Source organism: Vigna unguiculata, chromosome 3, assembly GCF_037176805.1.
Source record: "Vigna unguiculata cultivar grain cowpea cultivar isolate G323 ecotype 2 chromosome 3, ASM3717680v1, whole genome shotgun sequence".
Taxonomy (NCBI): Eukaryota; Viridiplantae; Streptophyta; class Magnoliopsida; order Fabales; family Fabaceae; genus Vigna; species Vigna unguiculata.
The window spans coordinates 63,039,518-63,063,633 of NC_140794.1; the positions used below are offsets into that span (position 1 = coordinate 63,039,518).

General features: G+C 30.3%; 2 protein-coding genes across 4 annotated transcripts; one reads left to right on the forward strand and one right to left on the reverse strand.

Moving 5' to 3' along the window:
• The first annotated feature begins 2,368 nt into the window (after positions 1-2,368).
• On the forward strand, positions 2,369-7,964 carry LOC114179082 (AFG1-like ATPase family protein). Of its 3 annotated transcripts, none has more exons than XM_028065291.2 (15): positions 2,369-2,691; positions 3,173-3,464; positions 3,560-3,645; positions 3,828-3,922; positions 4,050-4,172; positions 4,359-4,428; positions 4,845-4,931; positions 5,028-5,093; positions 5,197-5,289; positions 5,499-5,555; positions 5,641-5,769; positions 5,854-5,944; positions 6,212-6,300; positions 6,917-7,110; positions 7,515-7,964. In XM_028065291.2, exons 2-15 carry the CDS (start codon positions 3,227-3,229, stop codon positions 7,609-7,611), a joined length of 1,515 nt encoding a protein of 504 aa, XP_027921092.1. In that variant the 5' UTR covers positions 2,369-2,691; positions 3,173-3,226; the 3' UTR covers positions 7,612-7,964. The 3 variants fall into 3 exon arrangements, with proteins under 3 accessions (XP_027921092.1, XP_027921094.1, XP_027921093.1); XM_028065293.2 differs by having other exon boundaries at positions 2,371-2,691; positions 3,566-3,645; XM_028065292.2 differs by lacking the exon at positions 2,369-2,691 and adding an exon at positions 2,814-2,966.
• A 2,772-nt stretch (positions 7,965-10,736) lies between these two features.
• Positions 10,737-19,785, reverse strand: LOC114176711 (HAD-superfamily hydrolase, subfamily IG, 5'-nucleotidase). Its single transcript, XM_028061839.2, has 14 exons — positions 19,577-19,785; positions 19,466-19,499; positions 19,123-19,293; positions 18,895-19,031; positions 18,666-18,815; positions 18,281-18,382; positions 15,614-15,778; positions 15,239-15,349; positions 13,712-13,809; positions 13,200-13,323; positions 12,948-13,037; positions 11,875-11,919; positions 11,177-11,497; positions 10,737-11,095 (listed from the first exon to the last, which is right to left on the reverse strand). The coding sequence occupies exons 1-14, from the start codon at positions 19,625-19,627 to the stop codon at positions 11,066-11,068; spliced, it is 1,629 nt and encodes a 542-aa protein (XP_027917640.1). The 5' UTR covers positions 19,628-19,785; the 3' UTR covers positions 10,737-11,065.
• Positions 19,786-24,116: the final 4,331 nt, after the last annotated feature.

Sequence of the window (24,116 nt, forward strand, 5' to 3'; positions counted from 1 at the left end):
GAATCTGGCGTTAAAACATAACCTGCGATTTCAACTCCTAATAGTGGCCGGAGTTGGAATCCACTTTCAAATCCATATTTGATTGCTTCCGCGAATTGCTCATTTGTCATTCTATAGAGCACACGCTATTATCCACTCCCTATTATCATTCAAAACAAATTTAAATACTACACCATCAAAACAAAAAAGAGACCTTCATTTTTTTTTATTAAAAATATATACTCAAAATGAAAAAAATAATGCCCTAAAAAATTATATAATACATGTACTTAATAACATAGAAAAATAATGTTTATTTTTTAGAATTAAATATATTTTTATCCCTTAACTTTCACTAGATTTTAAAATTAATCCATTTCAAAAATTTGTACTAATTTTGTCTTTTATATTTTGAAATATGTGAATTTAGTCATTTTAATATAATTTTGTTAATTTTATTTAACATTTTAAACACGTTTTATAATAGTATTTGACTTAATATTAAACAAAAAGTATGTCAAACAATATAAACAACATAAATACAATCCTAAAATACGAACGAAACATAAAATAAATCTAATACCTAATAAAATTTAATTAAAAAATTTAATTTATATATTTAAAAAAATAAAGGACTAAATTAATTTAAAATTTTAAAATAAATTAATTTTAAAATTCACTTAAAAAAATTAGGGACAAAAACACGTTTAACGTTATTTTTTATTTTAAAAATTTAGTAGTTGCGGGTGACGGTGAAAACGAATTCATTGGACCACGTGAAAGATTGTCATCTGCAAGTTTTTGGGGTCTATTATTAATTATTGTACGGATTAAAAATGAAAAAAGAATCAAGATGATTATAACTATATGTTTAAACAAATGCATCATCTCCAATATAATTTGGTAAGGATATTATATTATTATATATATGCCTTTTACCAGCTTTATAAAGACCATGCATATAACAACATCCAAACACTATTGGACATTCTTTTGTATAATATCAATGCTCAACACAAGTGGTATAAAATATAATAAATTCAAACTATCCAGTTATAGGACTTACACCTATGGTAGAGATAAATATAACCAATGCTAAGCCTCTTACAAATATATTAATAAAAAAATGCCTATCTATAAGTTTTATTATATTTTAAATGTCTGTATTTTTAATTGATTTTTTAATTTTTTATTAGATATTTGAGAATTTATATTTTTTAATTAACCTTTTTTAATAAATTCACGTGATTATAGTTATTATTTATCTTATTTTATATTATTGTTGCCTTATTTTCACAAATTAAGAAATGTAAAACTTTATAGTTAATATAGAATAATATTAAAATACTAAAACAAATAATTTTATCTTATTTGTAATATTACTTTACATTAATCATAAAAATATCATCTTTCTTCATCTTAAAATGATACAAGATATTACTTAATTAACAAATATAAAAATTGAGCAACAAAAATTTAATTAAAAAATTAAAAAATTTGAGTGTTTAATAAACATTTTTTTTAGTAAAAACTTAATTAAAAATATATAAATTTATGAAAAATTTAAAACTTTAACCAAGTCTAATTGAAACATACTAATGCTGACCATTTATACAGTTTTACTTTTAAGTATTTCTAAAAGCGCTTATATTTTTTGAAAAATATTTTTTCATAAACACTTTGAAGAGATGAATATATTAAAAATAGTTTCTTTATAAGTTAACAATAATTTAAATGAATTAATTAATAAAAATTCTCTAATACAATTTTTTTAATTTAATTTTCAAATTACTCATAAATTAATTTTAGTTTATTTAATTTAATTTATAAACACTATTTTACACATTTTTTTTTTAAATTATTAAAAATCATTTAATTTTTTTTTCTTATGGAGATATATAAATAATACAAAGATACTCTTATTGTATTAGATTGCATAGCATTTTAAAATTAGTATTAAAATATTGATAAAAGTAATAATGTGTGAGTCCTCTAAAATACAGGTATCAATTAATTTCTTTGTTGATATCAAAATCAATTATTGTAATTATAGTTAGTTTTACATTTTGTAAAATATGAACCAATCTTATCAGAATGTTAAACAAACAGATAATCTTATAGAAACAAATTAATATCATTATTAAATTATAATTCAAACCCATGACAGATTAAATTACATTTTAATAATATCTTATAAAAGTTAATCTGAAAGTAGAGATATAGATTATTTGGATGAGAGCTAACTTTATGATGCAACTGTAGGGATTGAAATAAAGAAGGAGAAAGAAAAAATGGTGGGGTCAGGTCAGGGGTTTAGGGGAAAAGAGGGTATACAAACCATATTGTCATTCTTATTGACCTTAGGTTATACCAAAAAAAATTAAAACCAAGCTGACATTAGCTTATAGACTCCGTCACATGTGAAAAATTCCCACTTTTCATGAACAAAATTAGACCAGACATTATTATTTTTTCAGAATAAAGTAAAGGAGTCTCTTTGCATTACCATTGCAGCTCTTGAGCAAGCATCTTCACTTTTTCTGAGTCTCTTTGCATCTTCAATTCAACTTTCTGAACCACTAGTATCATCGTAATCAGAGATCATCATCTCTCTCTTCCAAACACTCCCTTTTCTTTTTCTTTATTTTCTTTACTACTTCTGTTCCTGTTTAGTGGGAGAGCTCTTTTCAGGTCATTTTTTAGTCCATCCAGGTGAGGTTTTTTTATCCTATAAATAACTATAGCGGGTGTTCAGTTTTTTTTTTTTTTTTTTTTTTTTTTTTTTTTTTTCATCGGAACGAATTAGAAATACGCGGTTTTATGGGGTCTTATTAAGTTAAGCTTGTTTTGCATCATGCATGTCTGTTACATTTATTTGTAGATTCAATCGGTGCTTTGTTTAGTCGGATATTGTCGCAAAGTCAGGAATTTACCCTCTAATTTTGGTCAAAGCGCAATACCTTTTTAATCCTGTCTCGAGATTTTTGGTAATTTAATTTTGGATTTTTATTTATACTGAGAAAATTGTGGTGAATTATCAGTGTCTTGATTTGGGATTTCTTGAAATTTGTTCATTTATAATTCTTGGGAAAAGTCGGAGTTCAAAGACCCTTGATTTAATTTTGGTTTCTTTGTTCTTGAGGAGTTGCATGATTAAAAATTGAGTTTAAGCGAGTTGTGTTTCTGAAATCAGGGACCGTTAATTCTTTTCGTGGGGGTTTATTGGAGGAGTTGGGAGTTGTTGAGGATGAGAAACGTGCTCCGTTGTCTGCGACAATTGCGACCAGCCTTTCAGAGGCTAGATTGTGTTTTGTTCAGTGTTAATGTTGCAGAAGAATCCCCATGTCATTTTGGAAAGAGCTGTCATATTCACAGTTCAGCTTATAGAGTTGTTGGTCCTTCTGAGACCAACTTTGTCAAAAACGATTCGTTTGTAGCAATCACGAGAGCTCTCTCGACTGATGCTGCAAAACTCACAAATACAGGTTCTCATCTATTTTTCTCTGGGTGTGCTGGCTTCGGGAGGGTTTGAAATTTATTCTCTTCTTATGCCTTTTTGTATTTGAATTTGTTGCCTAAGTTACAGAAACAACCAAAGCTGGGCCTCTTGTTGAATATGAACGAAGAATTGCTAATGGTGAACTTGTAGAAGGTGATGCTTGCCAGGTAGAGTGTCAACATTTCATTTAATGCCTAATTTCATTGATGAAATGGATTTTCTTGCTTATTTTAATGGTAAAAGGTTGTTGGATATTACTATGTGGATTATATGTTGTGGCACTTATTCCTCAGTTGTTGCACTTATTCTTTATTTCCTTTGTTCATTGTTTTCTTTCCTTTTGAAACAGGTTGACACTTTGTCAGAACTTCAGAGACTATATGATGAGCTTGTTGAGTCTGCTGATGTCTGCCAACTGGATCGCAATTCTGAAAAACCTGTAAGGTAAGCATTGCTTACTTCCAGTATAGATCTTGCCTCGTGCTGATATGTCTGCTTAAATCTTGAAGCTTGTTTTCCACATTTTGTTTGCCTGTTTGGTTCTGAATTTATTGATCTTTTGATTTTGCAGGAGTGGGTGGTTGTGGTCTAGGCTCTTGTCGCATCCTTCTTACTCACCTGTAAAAGGTTTATATCTTTTTGGAGGAGTGGGTACTGGTAAAACTATGCTGATGGACTTGTTTTTTGATCAATTGTGAGTTTGAATGAATTTATTTTTTAGTGATTTTTGTTTTCTCATTTGATGTTGTCTTGCATTAGTTGCCATACCTTTTGAACTTTCAATATAGGAAGAATATGAGGCATTTTTAGAATATACTATGGAAGTGTGTTCTTATGAGGATTTATAACTTTACTGTCTTCACCGGTTGTCTCTTATCAGGCCCTCTAATTGGAGGAAAAAGAGGATTCATTTTCATGACTTTATGTTGAATGTTCATAGCATGTTACAGGTAAGTTTACCCAACCTGTTAATTTCCTGTCAAATGTTTTTCTTTTCTTTTCTTTTTGGTGGATGAAAGGGGCAAATCTATTTACTGTGATACGTCTTACACTACAGTTTTCCCAATACAGTTACTGTTGATAATAAATCCAAGTAACCTACAGTCGAATTGCTTTCCTTGTGTCTATTTTTTCTTTTTTTTTTGTTTGGAATTCATTACCTAACGTAGGGGGACAGTGCCAATAATTATGTATGTTTTTGCGAAGGATTTGTTTGAAAATCTTCATAAGATACAAAAGATGTCTTATGCTTTGAGCATTAATTGTTTGTTGCCAGTTTCCAGAATGATGTTGTCTTTGTATGTTTAATTGGCCAACAGAATAAAATGAAACCTATCTCAGATTTCCTATTGTTGTGTCCTTGTAGAAGCACAAGGGGTTGTCAGATCCACTTGATGTGGTTGCAGGAGAGATTTCTGATGATGCAATTTTATTATGTCTTGACGAATTTATGGTAAAGTTTTAGCATAACATTTATTTATTTTGTGATAATAGATCATGCATATTTTTTGATGCTATGTCTTGGGATTTTTGTTTGGTTTTTCAATAGGTAACAGATGTAGCAGATGCATTGGTACTAAATCGCTTGTTTAGACATTTGTTCAACAAAGGCATTGTAAGTAATATAGCTGTGTGGTCTGTCAAAACAATAATTGTGGGATTATTGCCTAATTAATTTTTCAAACATTCGTGTGTTTTGTGCTTGAACACAAGTATAGATTCTAGTAGCCACATCGAATCGTGCACCAGATAAGCTGTATGAAGGTGGATTGCAGAGGGATCTCTTTCTACCCTTCATTGCAGCACTGAAGGTATGTTTCTAGATGTTTATTAGTTGGTAGAGGTGTTAGATTGGCTTTCCAAGTCCATTGCTAAATCTACTTTGTGGAATTCGGGTGTGTAGTGTGGAAGAAAGCAAAGAATCTGGACATATTTATATTTTTCTCTTTGTAATTGCCTATTATATGTTTTCTTATATTATTTTTCCCAGTAATTTCCTAATACATGTATACTCCTGTAGGAAAGATGCGTAGTACATGAGATTGGTTCATCAGTTGACTACCGCAAAATGACTTCGGTATGATTTGGAATCTTTTATATGTAAGTGCACTAAGCTCAAATTGTTGGTTTTTTAATTTATTTCCTGCAAATTTGGGTTGTAGGGCGAACAAGGATTCTATTTAGTTGGGGGAGATTTATCTGGATTTCTTAAGCAAAAGTTTCAACAGTTGATTGGAGAAGGTACACCTACTCCCCAAGAAGTAGAAGTAGTTATGGGAAGGAAACTGCAAGTATGTACTAAATTGACACTGGACACATTGAGCACACAACCATGGTTATAATCAATTTTAAGCTGTGTTTGTTTTCTGCATTAGGTTCCATTGGGAGCTAACGGATGTGCCTATTTTCCTTTCGAGGAACTTTGTGATCGACCTCTTGGGGCTGCAGACTATTTTGGGTTATTTAGTAAGTCATTTTTGAGTGAACTTTCTCATTCATGCATACATACATTTTTTTGTGTCCTATCCAAAAGACAGGGTACAGTTTTATTGTTTGCTATGAATTGCACATGGTAATGATAAAAGTAACAATGCTTTGAATATGTTAAAAGTAAAAAATGATTTATTTTTTGTGTAACTTCATTTATTCTCATTGTGGGAAGTTTGGTTTCCTAAGCTTCTAATGTAAGAACCATAAACCGAAGTTCTCACTGGATATCATTTTTGTTTTCAGAGAAGTTTCACACGCTGGCTTTAGAAGGCATTCCAATTTTTGGGCTTCACAATAAATCAGCTGCTCATAGATTTGTCACTTTAGTTGACGTAAGTCTCTTACCATTCTAAATGGGTTTTCCGTATACGAAATTTTGTTTGTTGTGAGTTTCACTAGCATATTTTATCAAAACCTTTATACAGTAATATTTCATTGTGCCCACGGAATGACCTTGGTATCAGTTGTTCCTTTGCTTGTTGACTCTAGTATCATGCAGAGACGAATGCTAGAACACATTTTGAATGTTGCAATCCACTCTATTGTTGAGTGGATTTCATGGGGGGTCCCATTACAAATTATGTGGATCTCACTTACCATTCCATGTGATAGTAGTGTGTCAGAAATGTATTGTAACATTTCTCTTATGTATATTATTCTTACTCAGAATATCTGAGTGTGTTTTTCTCCATCTAGCTTAGTTTGTTCCTGTGAATCTTCATATTTATAAATATGCCTTATATGGCAGAAAATGTGGACTTCTGACTAGAAAAATAAAGAATAAAATTCTGCTTGTGTTTCCCAAATATCCAACAGCCAAGGATTCCCATAACGTGAAGCTTGGGAATAATTACATTTAAATGAATGATCATATTCTTTTCTATTACCCTCTAGCTTTCTTTTTCCCAGTGAGAGAAGAATAATTTGCTTTTTTCACTGTGATTACAGGTAATATACGAGAACAAGGCCAGACTATTATGTTCTGCTGAGGGGACTCCTCAAGATCTCTTTGAAAAAATAGTAACAATATCTGAAGCTAAAAATATGGCACCCAGAACCTCTTCAAGATCAAGGAAAAATGATGATTCTAATCTTTGCGTTGATAATGAATTGGGGTTTGCGAAAGACCGCACCATTAGTAGGTATGGTATATCTCTACGCAAAAACAACTAGTAGTATTATTTTGTAACAATTTTGATTTAGTGATTCCAGTTGGAATATCTCGCCTTTAAATATTACTGACAATGCAATTAAAGTTGTACCCTTAAATTTGTGAAATAGAGAAGAAAACTAGGATGTTAAAGAACTGGATAACGGTTGATATGCAATACTAGGAGCAGACAGCCCCCTTTATTCATTAGTATATTTTTTCATAGAAATATTCAAACACTAAATCTCTTACCTCAACCTACGATTGACATTACCAAGAGCTAAAAGCAATATAAGAATGGAAATATAACATAAAGTTACCAAGATAACCACAACTCTTCCTTGTAACAGGTGTGTATTTGTTACAATTATTGATTGTGATATACATTTAATGCAGATTGACAGAGATTAACAGCAGGGAATATTTAGAGCATCATGCTGCCATGTTATCAGAAAAGAAGGAACGTATGGATCAGAATGCCATTGAAGCCTGAAGAAAAGCATCGGAAACCTCTTTTCATTTTGGTTCCTACTGCTGTAGCATATAGTGTGAAAGTGGGGTATATTGATCGTGAGCAACCAAAAATTTAAAACAAAGAAATCCATATGCAGCGCATTATGATTTGGCTCAGTTTGGTTCTTATTGTTGCCTCGTTAAATTTTCAATAAAAAGAGAGTGTAGAGAGCTTTATATTGCCACCTGCACTGGAATAGAGGTGTTAGATGGTATCAATTAGTTACTAGCATATCAAAAAATGTTGTATAATCTGTGTAATGCAAAAATTCAAATAATTTATATGGATGATGATCTTCCTAACTACATTCATTTATTTTTAATTTTTTGGAAGTTTCCCCTTGTCAAGTCAGTTTGTCCTGACATGCTAGATGAAACCTTTGATTCCCAATCAATCGATTTATTTCTCATTTGGCTTTGCATTCCTTAACAACTGCCTGCACTTTCTTCTAACTGTAAAAAAGTTAAAAGGGTATAACTTAATATTGAGTCCTAATTCTTTTCTGCTGTTGTTGTCTCTTTTGCATTCTTGAGTGACAGTGTTTTGCTTCTTCTCTGAAGAATATATATTCTTTTTCCGAAATCACTGCACACAGTTGTAGGTGATTTTTTTTTTTAACTTCCGGATTTAATCCAGAAAATTCCTAGATTATTCAATCAGTTAACTTTTTGGATTATGAAAGGCGAGAGGTGTTTCATTATGGAGCATTCCCAGTTGGTCATTCTAAAATAACTTTCTGGATAAATGCATAATGTATATAAAATATTTTGGAATAGTGTAAGATATATGTTCCGGAAGATTTTCAAATATATGTTCCAGAAATCTTGATTCCGAAGATCTTCGGAGTAAGTAATCCAGAATACCGGTGTGTTTGTTCATGGATTTGAAGCGGAATAACTAGATGGATTTGAAAGGATAAATATAGAAAAAAAAAATTATTTATTTGGTGTTTGTTTAAAAACATGGATTTGAGGCAGAATAACTAGATGAATTTGAGAAGATAGATACAGAAAAAGAGATTATTTGTTTGAAGGATAATGATATTTTAATTTTTTTTTCATTTTTAATTCACTATTTCAATCACCATTAGATCATCTCTTTTGATTTTTTTTAGTGATGTAGTGTGATGATTTAATGGTAATTAAAGTACTGGGTTAAAAGTAGGTAAAAAAAGTGAATTAAAAAGGTGAATTAAAAGAGTGAATAAGTGAAAATCAAAGGATTAAATTTGTTGTGTGAACGGTGTGATGAATGTGATAGATAATAATTTAGTAGATAAAATTATTAGATTAAAATTTTACTCTTATGGTTAAAATTAATATAAAATAAATTATAATTAATAATAATAATAATTATTAATAATATTATCAAAATTGTAATAATAATAATAATAATTACTAATAAAAACACATGTCCTAGTAAGAAAATAATGAAATTATAATTATAAAAATAAATTTTACAATTTATTTATTTTATTTAAAAAATAACTAGATTTGAAAAAGGTTTATTTTAAAAAATAAGTTAAATTTGAATAAAATGGTACTTGAAGTGTAAAAGTGAAAAAAATAAACTGAACACCAAAAATAAATTCTTTTATATATAAATATAGATTAATATTATTATTGTTATTAATCATCCAAAAAGGTTTAATAATAATAATAATAATAATTATTATTATTATTAAAAAATTCAATAGTTTTAATTTCATAATTAATATTATTATTATTGGAATTTAAGAAAAAGCATTGAACATTTAAATAAAAATGTAGGTGTTGATTTATCATTCCTTTATCCCTTCAATATATGAATATTTGATTCTCCTTCAAATTCATCCATCTATACAAGTCACATGTAATCACAGAAACAACTGAGTTTATCCATTTTAATCATCTTCTCCGGGAAATAACCGAAAGCAAAACACGGCATAAAGCTCATTGCAATCCTTAAACTTGAAGTCATCCAGAACAAACTTCTAATGAAGTAAAAAAAATAAAATAAAATAGAACACGCCAGCAAGTAAAAAAGTAGGAAGAAGCACCATTGAAATAAAACATAAACAGTAACATAATCATTTGAAAAAACTAAGGGTGCAGGAAGCTAAAGTCTCCCTTCTAGTTTTTTAATAAGTGCAGCCTGACGTAGATACACTTTTAAACATTTGTTCTTCTTTGTTCAGATTTTACATATGTAAATTTATAAGTATTGATAATTTATATTAACATTATAAGGAAAATATGTTTGACGTCCTTGTAATTTTTTTTTCAAATTTATCTTTGGTCAGTTCTCTAATTTTTGAAAGTGTTGTTTTAATGTTTGTTAAACTTAAAATTTAACATTTACATATACTTTTATTATTTATTACAAATTGATAAGAAAAAAAGTTAAATTCATATACTATATTAATATTGTCATGTCCGAAATTAACATGTTATGATAGCTTATTACTGTCATAAAATCGTTAAATGTCTAATTTCACACAGTTACAAGTTTGAGATCTATAAATCTATTTTTCAGAGTACCGAGAAAAAAAAATTAAAAATAGATTAAAAACATATTTATACATTATTCACAAAAATCAAGCATAATCTAAGAAAAGGTAATTTTATAAGGCAATAATACATATACATAAACACACATATTAACATTTTAGTTTTAAATTTAATTTTTGATTTTTTTTTCAATTTTAAAGAATACTTTTGAATAATTCCAAACAAAATATTTACCCAACAAAAATATACAACCAAACTAATAATAAAAGATTTATCTAATACAAATTAAACATAAAATATTTATTTTGTTATGTTATTCTATTTTATCGAGTCAAAATTTAATTGTAATAATTTTAGTTATCTTACATATTGATATATATTAATTCTAAATTTAATATTTCTTTAATACATATATAATTTATTCATTTTTTATGTATTTTTTTTAACTTGAAATATTATTTAAAAAAAATTAAGATAAGAATGTAAAGTCATCACAAACCACAAATGATATGCGCAAGAATGAATAAAAATAAAAGAATAAAATTTAAAAAAAAAAGTGAAAAGAAGTAATTTTTACTTATATTAGAAAGTAAAACGTAAGAAAATCCACTATCATTTCTGTGATCACTATAATAATCATGGTCACTGTCATTATATATTATTTTTAATCTCGTTAATGAATTATTTTTAATATAAATTTAATAGTTATAAGTTGTTTTTGCGTAATGAATAGTTAGCAGATAGAAATAATGAATTGAAGCATACGAGACAAAGTTAGCAGTGGCAAGAAGAAATTAGGGAAAGAAGAACAAAAAGAATAAAATTGAATGGACGTTTTCACAGCAGCAATTGTCTTCCAGTAGTCCCTCTCACAAATTAAATGCTTAGTTGATTTGTCACCTCATTATTCCGTTATTAGAAGTTTGAATGATTTGGAGTGCAGTTCATCCAGTTTTCAAGAAGGTTGAAGGAACCTAAGAAAGAGGATAAGCAACAAGTTATATAAAGAAAAAGTAGGCTGAAGTGACATTAACTACTATGAAGAAATGGATTACCTTGACATGATGAGGCAAGATCTTGACATCAAATGGAACATAAAGCCATGCTTCAGGTGAATGCAAAAGAAAATTCTCTGGCTTACTGGTATAAACATCTGCATACTGGTGGATGTGATAGGCAAAAGCAGATTCTTGTCCTGTGCTAGTCTGGAAGGTTGCTCCAAAACATCTATTAAACATCGTCTTCATCTTGCTGCGTGCTTTTTGTCTCTCCCCATTAAGTTCTTCCAGAAGTGAATTGAAAGCTGGAGTTCTCAAGCTACTACATGCGGTTGCGTGCAATTTACCAAGTAGTTCTTGTATTATATGAAACTTTGCCTGCATTTTTCATCAGGATACAATCCATAAAATGTGAGACCTCTAACAGTAGTTAAAGAAATAAATTATACTGTTAGTCTGTTACTCAACCAAACAGACCTTTTTTACTTTTTACAATTTGAATTTTATGAAATCTCTGTATACAAGATAAATAACAACATTTGCATGAACTACTATTGATCCCAAAATTCTCCAGAATCACTTACACCTCAAGCTCTTAACATAAGAGTAAAATAGTTTTTAGTTGATGAGTCACCGAGTCTTCAATACAATACAACCACTCAGGGAAAATAACATGAAAACATCTACGGTATATGAGCTAAAAAGTATGAAATTGTAGAGAAGTAATGTCAATATGAACAAAAACGTGAAGTTACCAGCTCAGAACGGTAGGTATCTTCATTTTGCATTTGAATTTCGCTCTGCATTGTTAAAGAAGCAAATTCATAAATGTCTGTGTTCTGATGTTAACTATGACAAAAAGTTCTACAGGCATCAGATCCTAATTAAGGAACATATAAATTTGAAGGAGAGCATTCAGCAAGCACAATTTAACTTCAAAAAACATTACCAAGCACAATTATATTAATAATGTAGCAACCGCATAACCAACAGGAATTCTAAAGATTGATATTCGTCTTTAGCAACTGTGTAACCAACAGACGTTAAACACTCAACTACTACTGTTCTTTACATTCATAACGACCATCATCACATGTACAAGAATGGTAAATTAAATTTTACTTTTGATAAGGTCAGTTTTCATATAGATGACAGAAAAAAAAAAAAAAAACTTCAACAATGCAAATAAATGTCTTCGTCATTGTCTAAGTTGACAATATAATAATAAATGAAGAAAAAAAAAGCACAATAATGCAAAAAACCTAGTAACTATTTTCTGAAGCTAGGCCTATTGATTAGAGAGAACTCACTGCCAATGGAGTTCTGTGTCTTACAGCCAACCACTAGGGGACTTGCACTACCGCTCAGTATGGACAAGTAAGCAAGGGGCTTATACACACTGGCAATGGTAAACCAAGCTATGGTGCTGGTGCAACTTATGAGGAGAACCAACACTCGCAAGCCAGGCCGATAAGAGGGAGAGACTCTTATGTAAATTAGAGTTCATGTTTCACACTTACAGCTCATTTAAGACTCAGATATTAGTTTCACAAACTCAGGCAAGTATAATGAGAGCCATCACGAATGCTGTTAAATGAATTAACCTCATTGGAAGCCCGACCAACAAAATATCTAAACTTGTACATATTTGCCCTCAGCAAACATAATATGATACAACATTTTCATGCCTGTTTTTTAGGGAGTCATATTTAAGAACCCATAGAAGGAAGGAGGAATTTCAACTCTGATCTATTTATCAGAAGTCATGAGAAATAATGACAAGCAAGCTCTAAATTCTACGAGAAAATGGATTAGATGGCACACATGCCTCTAGTTCGTGGATGATTGCTGCTGTACGCCAACCTGCCTTTGATGGCCCTCTCAAGTCGCTAAATAGATGATCTCCAAAATATATCACCTAATTAAAAATGTGAATATTAGGATTTTAGGGACTCCATGTGAAAGAATATTTATGTCAAATTCCGTATTTGCTTTATAATTAACAATTATCGTAAATTCATGTAAGTAAATGGAAATATTGCATACAATGGTTTATTATCAGACATCAAATAAAGCATACCTCTGGGCCGTTCCACTTGGTTATTTTGAGAAAGGATTTCAGGCATCCATGATAATAAATTTTACCGGGAAGAAATTTATCAACCTTGGTAAAAGTTAATGTGTCCTTCTCCGTGTCGTAACAACTGCGTGAAAGAGCATGTTTCAGGACCTTTGCAAAGAATTCAAAATTTAAGAATATAAATTCAAAGAGATAATAATGGAATTAAATAATTAGCAAAAAATGATTCTGAAAAGAAAATATCCACGTTAGCTACACTACCTGTCAGAAAAATTATTTGTTTCTACTAGTCCTTCAATCACTTAATCCTAATGAAAGCCACATTTAAATGATCTCGTCCCGAAATCAATTTTATTATGTTCTTAATAAAAATAAATAAGTCTATAGCACAATGTGACTCCCAAGTATCCCTTACTAAAAAATAGACCAGAATCAGAATAAGAAAAATTAAGTTAGAAAAGAAAACAAGCACCATATCACATATGATAAAATTACATGTAAGGGATACAAACCGGAATGGATGCTCAGATGTATAAAATTGCGGTTTATTGGCGTTAGCAATCACAACATCAAACAGTTCCGTCCAGGAGTCTCTACAATCCATAGAATCCTAATCAAAATTCAAGAATGAACTCAAGGAAATTATGTCCAGAAATGATAAGTGCTAAATAATCATGAACCACAAAAATTACATTTAAAAAAAAGTAGGGAACTTTCAAAATAACAATTTAAGAGACCTGACTGTCAGTGTCAGTGTCAACTATCTAAGTAATACGTGTGCTATACCATAACTCCACCATACACCTTCCCTTCCCTATAGAAAAGTTCAGGGCAAGTCTATAGTATATTCCATATTCTCGTTCATGAGCACAGGTAGATTTCAGAACACGATAATTTTACTCAAAAACACTAAAGGATTAAGAGTGAGATAATTGAAATTAGGTCATAGAGAGAAACCCAGGTTATAGTCAACGGCTACAACAAATGACATCGTGGACAAACGCAGAACTGATGTATGTGACCCTCATAACAAACTACAATTAAATGTAATTGGTTTTCCACATTTTAACCTGATAAAGCAAAATCTACTAATAAACGTGAGCACCATGCTAAGGTTTGTGGATATATATGCCTTACAATAAAGTAGAATACCATAACTCCTTTATCCTCCACAACATTCTGACGTAATTTGATATATATCTTCACAAGTTACTAAAATGAAGTAGTGCACGCAATCAGCAAGAAAACTGAAAAGTACAGAGGATTTCCATTCCAGATTCCGTCATCATGTCAATGTAAATTACATTAATCATAATAACTGACCACATTCATTATTCTACCAATACTGTTTTTGCATTCTTTGAATAATAGTTTGCAACAGGATGAAAGAAAAAAACGCATATGTATTTTAGAGATGGAGCTTTTGAAGCTGTTGAATCAATTGAACCATGTGATTTTCATGTGTGTCGACAATAATTGGGCAACATCTCTTTCCGCAAAAGAAACAAATACTAAACAGCAAGTGGTAAAGTGGGAGTGAAGTCATAATAAAAATTCCTAGGTTTTGTTAGAAATAGAAGCCTTTACTGTTTATTATCCTTCAACGTATGTTAGAAACTTGTGATACTTGAATAGTTCTCTTGAAAAGTAGTACGTATTTATTATCTTTGTAACCATTCCTATCGTAAATAAATCAATATTCTAAGTGAAAAATACACTTAAGCACATTCAGGAAATTTCTTTTCTCATTTTCTCATATCCTATCGTAATTAATCATTTGGTACCTATAGTTACAAAAATATTTCCTTCTAGTCCTTATCCTTGAAAATATCCTCGTTTAGTCCTTATACATATAACTTTTAATACCTTTTAGTCCTCTCTATATAGACTAAAAGGGATTAAAATGATATGTGTGTAGAGACTACACTAAAAGGTGATTTTTTAAGAATAGGAAGGAAAAGTTTTATAACTATAGAGACCAGATAAGTAATTACACCAGAACACAAAATGCATGATATAGTTTCTTTTCTATCAAATACCTCTAACATAAAACGCATTCCTCCATCCACAAAGTAATAAGGAGAATTAGTCAACAAGAAAAGCTTCTTCCCCCGCTCCCTTAGCATCTTAAGAAAATGCAATATCTTTCCCTGAAATATTCATCACAGGAAAAAGAAAAAGCTACAAAGTCTCAATAGGAGAATAAAATAATTCAATCTGATAATAAGACAACACGAAAAAACAATGTCTACCTTGATAACAGATAGTACGACTGTCAAAATAAAACTTAAATGGATTAAGATAATAGACCCTGAGATAGCATTTTGCTCATATTATGACCACTTATTACAGCATCCATTGAACACATTCCTTCATACCAATTAAAGGAAATCAACAAAATGGTTGGAACTTACATTTTTCACCATGTATCTACGTGGATCAGATAGAATTCCTCGATGTACCAGGCCACTTCGATGGACATGCTCAATTGCACGAACAACATCCTCATATACATAGGAAGGATCAAATTCTAGCTTAGCATCAACAAAGTACTGCACTATATCTGCAAGAAGGCATGCCTACAGAGTAACAACGCAAACAATCAGTTCTCAGCCCTAGGATAGAAAGAGATTTCGTAAGTCAATAGACAGTCAAAGAAGAGGCAAATGAAATTGGAGGAGATTTTTTTAACTTTCAGTAGATTTTTCAAATTTCCAAGGGAATCAACTCCATAAAAGGAGCTTTCCCTTAAAATGTAAGTTCTATAGTTTCAAAAAATTGGCAACATAGTTCTTGCTTGGCGATAGTGGTATAGCTTAGCCTGACAGTCTAAGAGATGTGCTTTAGCTTTGTTTGGATACAGGAGTGAGAAAGGGGAGTGTTTGACCACTTCTGCCTTCTTGGAGGGTTCTTTTCTTAAGTAAAGACTCAAGTATCCATCTTTCTCTGTTTATCTCATGATGGGTGACACATACGTTTGTTATCTAAAATTCCTTGTTGAAGCTTATGATCGAAACATGCTGGAAATCCCACATCAACAAAAAATAAGGTAATATTTGAATATATATATATATATATATATATATATATATATATGGCTGTATATTAAGAAGTAAACTTTAACCCTTACTTAACCTCACAAAACTGCACTCATCTATATATTGTAAATTGACTTTATCTCTAGTCGATATAGACTTCCAACACACATTCTCACACCAAAGCATATATATCTCAAGCGTAGGTCTAGACATTAATAGTGATCCTATAACAGGTGGAATAATAAACCCAACAAACAACAAACTTTGTTAGGATAGGCAACCCATGACCCTGATACCATGTTTACAACTCAATAGTCTCTTATGTGTACGGGAGACTTTGGTAGTTGTGTAGGTTTACAATTTTGTCCAAAAAAATTGCACTAGAAATGTTTGCAATCTTTTCCAAAAAATTCTATTTGCATTTTTAACTAGAAAAATTGCACATAAAGGTTTACAATTTTGCAAGAAAAATTATACGAAGATTTGCACTTTTTGCCAAAAAATTGCAATATTGATTAATAATATTTTGTTGACTATTTGTAGACATAGAGGTCTTGAGGTGTCTAATCACGTTAAATTTATGATGTACTTATATTTCTGCTAGTACTTGTGGATGTGCTTCCACTAGAAGATATTATTTTCCTATTGCTTGATTCCCTTGTCTATAAGTCGTTTTTGTAAGAGGCTATCCCTAATTAAGTTCTTTGGAGCTATGGAGCTATTATATATATATATATATATATATATATATATATATATATATATATATATATATATATATATATATATATATACACACGCCAATGTTGTGAAGTTGAGTTATGAACCCACGTACTAAGAAATCGTTTTTTTTACAAGGTAAACGTTTTTGTTTAGTCTTGTTCTTTCCTCTTTTCTCCTAACCATTCTTGGTTTCCTTCTGCTCTTGCTCTTTTGAGCTTGTGCACACCTCCTCCTTTAGCCATCAAAATTCATCATTCTTGCAACCAAGAACATCACCTAACAAACCAAACCTCAAGGCCAAACCTCATAAAGAATCAAAGCCTACTTTGTCTTTAAAGAACTTTTTTCCTCCTAAACTAAACTCAATCTTCTCGGCCTCCTTAGATTACCAACATCATACTTTCATAATTAAAATAATTTTCACCTTATGCTTTTGTTGCTTGGCCGAAATATCAAAGCAAGTTAGAATCCAAGAATCCTTCAAGTATTCAAGAAACATTATCCTAACCTCTCCCAATAGCTTCCACAACCTATGATTGTCCTTACCTCTAAGTACCAATCAAGAAATTCAACATAGCCGACAGCAACCTCTCCTTGAACCATCAAGAATCCAGCCAAACCATGTCCAACCAAGAAAACCTTCAATAACTCACGAAGATTCCCAACTGGTGCAAATTCTTACATCCAAGAAGGTTCTCTAAAGTCTTGAAGCTTGAATGGAAGATCCAACCCCACAAGAGTCTAAGAAGGTCTCTATCTATCACTTTGAGTGCAACAGTGAACAACATAATAATAAATGATCAATTAAAGAAGAAAGCGCAATTAGGATTGAATATACTTGGTCAAGTCTCATTAAGGGTGCGTGCAATTTGATAAACTTTTGAAAACGGTACTTCTGCTTTGATATTAGCTTATTGGAAAAGCAACTAAGCACCAAAACTATTTTTTTGGGTTTTTCCTTTTGTTTTTCAAAAATAAAAAATATCTAATCACCATACAAATATTTAAAAATTGTGCCCCGGTAGGAAGTAACTTTTTTTCGTACAAGATTTAGTTTTTCCCTACATCCTATGACTGCTTCATATGTTGTAGTGGCTCAAATTAAACACAGAAAGATACTACAGTATGGCCATTCTGGATGGCAGTCAATTATTTGTGCCCAATTTTATGACATGCATACACGGAATAATGATAATCTTCTTTGACATATGAATAAGAGTACAAACCTCACAGCATGATAGTTCACTTAGGTAAAGCTCTAATATTACACAATACAAAAGCAAAAGTTATTATTTATTAACAGTATAACAAGGAACTAACCTCACTAAAGCAGAAGAAATCCATCAAACCAACAAGTGATCGAGCTTGATCACGACCAATATGCCGAGTGCCATATATGTCATGTATTTCCCTTTGATCTAGCTGTAAAATTATTCAATAGAAAGAAATCGACGCAAAAAAAAAAAAAAAACTGTTACTGGCGCTATTTTAATTTATGTAAAAACAGACAAACCATGCTAACTGACGTTTGTCAAATAGAACTACCATTTAATCTGAACTCGTGCAATCTATAAAATAAAACTCAAAGTGCCAACTGTGTGTGAATTTTCAGAACCATGGAAACACTTCATAGAGTTTAAAACCAAGTAAGTTATAAAGAGGTGCATTCAACTGCCAATGAAACAAAACAAGGAGCTCCAAATACCTTCCGTCTACCATAGAAGCATTCATCCAGCTCAATCGAACCAAAGAAATCCAGCTTCATGAGGCACCCTTTTACCTTATCATAGTATAGGCCTCTAATGGGGAAAGTTGGATCATATTTAAAACTCAAGCAAACCTCCGGATACCTAAGCTGAAAGAAGCAACAAGACGAGTAAGCAAAGGAACCACAGCCATGAAAACACACAGCCAGAGCGGTTGTCAGAGCTAACCTCACCAACCAAATACTCCTTGGCAAGGTCATATATCAAAGTCTGCAAATGCGACGAGTAATGCGCCAAAGTGTAATCATAGTCGAACCCATAAACTTGCAATTTATCCAATCTCAAGTTCCTATTCACATATGTGCCTAATCAAATAACATAAGATTAAAAATAAATAAAAAATATAAAATAAAAACTATCAACATAATTCCGAAAAGAAATATTAAAGCAACAAACCTTTAGGATTCATTTTGGGCATTCTTCTGAGCGCATCAGGAATAGAGAGAAAACTCTGTTTGACGGCTTCGAATTCGCGACGGAGCGCGGATATCTCTTCCTCATCGGACTTCAGTAAACAATGTTGCGAAGATTCAACGACGCTGTAGCTTCGGGAGCTTCCCGAAAACCCTGAATTATACACGTCTCAGCAAAACGGTTTGTGACGCAGTCGTTAAGCGCGATTCGTTATTCATTTTTTTTCTATTTCTACTATTACAGAATAAAAAACACAAACAGGTAAAAGGCATAACAACTACTACTAGGTAAAAGTGAAGAAAAAAAGTGATGACAGGGAAAAGACCTTGGTGGAGTGGAGAACGTGAAAGCAGCGTCCCCTGTGAAGAATGAAAGAGAAGAATGAATGAGTGTGGTTGAAGGAAAATGAATGAGAGTAGTGTAGCGTCATACGTACGTGTATGGAGAAACAGAGAGGGAGACGGGTACGAATACGAAGAGAGGCCATTTGATTGTGCAGGGTTGAATCAAGATCGAGGAAGAAAAAGGAGATTTTGTATCCGTATTGGGAAAAGTATGTGTATGTGAATGTGAATGTGTATGGCCACAAACTGCGAAGAATCGTACCCTTGCTTTTACGCGCCCATTCCCAACGAATTTTAGTTTTTATACAACCACCATTGATCCTCTCCGGTTCCTAGAAACTCAAGTGTCCGGTTTAAACATCTCGCCGTTCATTTATGTTTTTATCTTTCATATCAAAGTGTCAAAATTAATATCGATTTAGATTTTATTTAGTGTCTGTGTAATTGTAGATGACCTTTTTCCTGCCACCAAAAATTAATTAAAAAGACAAGAAAAAAAAAAAGAATAATGATATTACGCACAACGGAGAAAAGAAAAATAAAGGAAAAAAACTGACAAATCATAATATAACTAATATTTTAGCAGGATCAGTAATTATTTGTTTGTTTATAATTATAATTATAATTCTACTTTAAAATTAACGTAGATTCTAACATTAAAAATTCTACTGTGTTTAAAAATTAAATATATAAACTATATTTATATTTGACAAACAATTTAAGTTATAGTGTGAAGTTGTTTTTAATATGAAATGAATACATAATTAAAAATAAATATAAATAAAAAATAAAGATAGTTTAAAATGAGTGGAGGAAATTCTTTTCACCTAATTATAAACAATGTGTATGTGATATCTCTTTTGATAAATAAAAAGTTAATAGTACTAAAAACTTTAGTTAAGAAACAAAATTTAAGAAATAAGTCGGGAGATTGAAATCGAGAATAACCACATGAAACAATGAAGATATTGAGCACAATATTAAGAATGGTTACACAGAGAATCAAAAGACAAAAGTCGAAATAAATGAGATAGATAAAGCTAGCATAGGAATGGAGATTGAAGAATGGTCTAGTACTAAAAATCAAATTGAGAAAGACGTTCACTATACAGATCTAAAGGTAAATTGTGCGAGATCGAAAAGACATTTACGACGTAACCACTATAAGCATGGCTTAGTAGTCATAACTGATGTAGAGGGGACGATTTTTAAACAATGAAGGCGACTTATGTAATTTTGTTTTGTTTTAGTTTAGCTTAACTTCAGAGAAAAAGGAGAAAACATTTAAATAAGTTGTTTATGTAAAAAATGTGACACAAATTATATTTACAAGTTAAACACTCTAAAAACGTCGTGAATAGGATAATGACAAATATAATGATTATTGCTACAAGTTGGATCATTACTTTTGTATATTTTTTTCATCAATTTTTTTTTTATCTTTGGTAATTTACTTTTTCTAATTTACTTTCTTACATTTTGTATTTCTGATATGTCAAATGTGACATCCAAAAGATTCAGTTTTTTCATAAAACTCTTTTCTTCTCTATAAATTTAGATCTTCCAAAAACTTTATTTTCTCTTCTAAAATTTTGAATCAGTTTCCATCCTTTTAGAAGAATCAACACTATTAGAGTAATATACGCGAAGAACCCTATTAAAACCCTCAGTCAAATTTTTTTAGTGGTGAGTTTGAAATTTCTACTCATTCTCTGAAAGCAATATGTGTTCCCTTGCATGCAAGCCTACGATTAATTTCATTCCACATCTTTCGTTCTTAATAAATTCTTATCTATTCATGATCCTAAAAAATTAGCCTTCATCCTTGGTCGGGCTTTGATATCGTAGATAGTGATTTTTCATGTGTCATGTTGTTTAGGTCAGGGGAGCGGAGTTAGATAAACAGTGAAGTTATTTTCATTCTTTTATAATCTATTTTATTTTTGGAAAGATATTAATTGATGGTATGATTGTTTTGATTGAATGTTGTTGAAAAAAAAAATAGAACTTCTTAAGAGAAGTATAAGTTTAATGCATAATATCTGTAGTGGTAATATTTTCCTTGGACTAGAGAAAGTTTAGAATTTGTGAGAGGAAGGGATTTTTGGGTTTGTATTGTGAAGTTCCTAAGTGGGGTGAAACTACCAGTGCTATTACATTATGAAATTGGTATGAAAGTAGTAATGTAAAAGTTATATAAGTAGAAACTTTATTAATTGAATGTGATTTTTATAATTGCATGACTAAGTGATTTCTTTGAGTTTGATGGTTTATGTCTCTGATGCGGTGAGGTGATTATACTTATGACTTTATTGTTATATGAAGGGTAAGGCTTAAAGAGAGTAGAAGCATAGAGAAATTGGTATATAAAGATATGAGAAATTGAATTATTAAGGAATATGAAGTTTATTGAGTATCTATTGTTGAGAAATTTATGAATTTATTTTGGCATTGTTTGATTTGAGTTGCATAGTAAGAATCTGTGACTTTGAAATTTTGTTTGATTGATAAGTTAATTAGGAACATGGATACATATGTTATCTTCTTTGGTAATTGATTACATGTCGAGCATAATTGATTGCACGCGCATGATTTTCAATAAATGTTTAGAATTTGAAGATTTTATGTTAGAGAAATCTATAATGATGCTTTCATACCTTGATTTGAAATGATGATTGGATTGAGTTGTCTGTTGATGAATGTTTGGTTGAGAAGTTTTGGTTGTGATATAATAGTTTAGATTAGTTATTTCCAACGAGGAGTTACTAGTATAGGGTTAGTCAAAGTGTATCGAAGAGAATTTATATGAGACTATCTTGACTTGGCATACTCAGGGAGGTAAATACTTAGGTGGTGAAAGTCGAAGGAAGCTTTACTTGGCATACTCAGGAAGCTAGCAATGTTAACTCTATCATGATTGGATGAGATAAGTGAGTTCCATTTGATAACAAGTTGTAAAAAAGAATGAGATTGTGGTAAGTATGACATGTGCAGAATCTCATGAGTCTATCTTATACACTAGTCTTCCAGAAGCATAGTCTATATTTATTTTGTTGTTGATTCTCTTTGGAATTATGTTTGTTTGAGCCATTGGGCTTAGTCATGTGGACTAATACATGTTAATTGAATTGATGAATGTGAACTAATTACATTTTTTGCTGATTCATGTAATGAAATGTATTGTTGAATGGGTTATTGGAATTAAGTAATGGAGTTGTATAAAGGGAAAAATAAAGAAAGACTAAGTTAAGGATTGATTTCTAGCAAAGATTTGTTTTGATAATCTTTATTATAAGTTATTATTTTTTTCATATTAAGCTTATTCTTTTAAATGCATTGTTTGTGTTTTTATGTTGGTCTTTAAAAATTATAGCCATTGAGTGAGTATTTGTGTAGTAATATATGGAGAAACAAGATAAGATGATTCAAAAGCTTATTTTATATCAAATATACTTCGATATTATTCATAATTAGTTTGATATGTTACTATATTTTTGTATATGATTGCTCATCATTTTTTATACATTAGTTTACCCTTGCAATTGCGTGTCTCTTGTTTTCTTCCTAACGCGATGATGCTATATTTTTATACACGGAAGATGTGTTAGGAGCTGAAGGTGACAGTAGCACATAAACTGGAATGAGAAGCTAAAGGATTAGTATAGAAATATCTTAGATTATCCATTTAACAAAAGAAATATTAAGTTCATATTTTATGTTTTGTATTTATGAGTTTATTTTGAATGTATTTTAAAATACAATGTGGTCTAATATATATTAGTTTGATCTCCGATTATTAATATCACAAAGTCATTATGATTAGTAAGAACTTAATCAATATATATATTAGAAGAAATTTGGATTGTTACGTAAAACAATTCAAATTAAATATATCTTCATCTTTATTTCTTTCTGCCATATTTGTCACAATTCCATTTCTATAAAAATACAAAAATATAACTATTGAAAAAAGATGCATGGATTTTTTATTGAACTTCGAATCAAAAGAGAATTCAATATCATGAATATATTTATGAAACCGATGCAAATAGTTTATATATTAATTTTTATTAATTACGAAATATTAAGTTAAGAGACTGTATTTTAGATCGACAAACAAATGTTTATAAGTCTAATCGATAAATAGTTAAAGTTTATTTGGTTAACTAATTTTCAAGAAATACCGAATAAAACCTTTAAGAAATAGGACCTCACTTTTTAAATCAATGATTTATAATATAAGGTTGTCTACTAAATTAATAACGTAATAAGAAACAAAAAATAGTATGCTGTAAGACGATTATTAAATTAATTATTTTGCATTTTATAAATTAAAAGTAAAATAAATTTAGTAGTCTCCATCTACAATAAACATTAGCATTCTACCTAAATTTACATTTTAAAAATATTCACTTAAAATCAGTTGACTTTATATTATATATATATATATATATATATATATATATATATATATATATATGATAAAAATAACTTTTTAATAATTATATTTTGAAAACTTTATTTTATAATATTAGATGGAATCTTTTAAATAGCTTTTTATTTTTTCATTTTCTCACTCCTCTATATTCTAAAATCATGCAGAAGATACTACCTCAATTCATAAGAAAAAGT

Bases quoted from the DNA above. Each gene is read 5' to 3' on its own strand.
- LOC114179082 (XM_028065291.2), top strand. From the start codon at position 3,227: ATGAGAAACGTGCTCCGTTGTCTGCGACAATTGCGACCAGCCTTTCAG. The intron at 3,923-4,049 runs GTAAGCATTGCT...TTGATTTTGCAG, and splicing joins AATTCTGAAAAACCTGTAAG to GAGTGGGTGGTTGTGGTCTA. The intron at 6,301-6,916 runs GTAAGTCTCTTA...CTGTGATTACAG, and splicing joins GATTTGTCACTTTAGTTGAC to GTAATATACGAGAACAAGGC.
- LOC114176711 (XM_028061839.2), bottom strand. From the start codon at position 19,627: ATGGCCTCTCTTCGTATTCGTACCCGTCTCCCTCTCTGTTTCTCCATA. The intron at 19,500-19,576 runs GTACGTATGACG...CATTCTTCACAG, and splicing joins CTCTCTGTTTCTCCATACAC to GGGACGCTGCTTTCACGTTC. The intron at 19,032-19,122 runs GTTTGTTGCTTT...TTATTTGATTAG, and splicing joins GCCCAAAATGAATCCTAAAG to GCACATATGTGAATAGGAAC.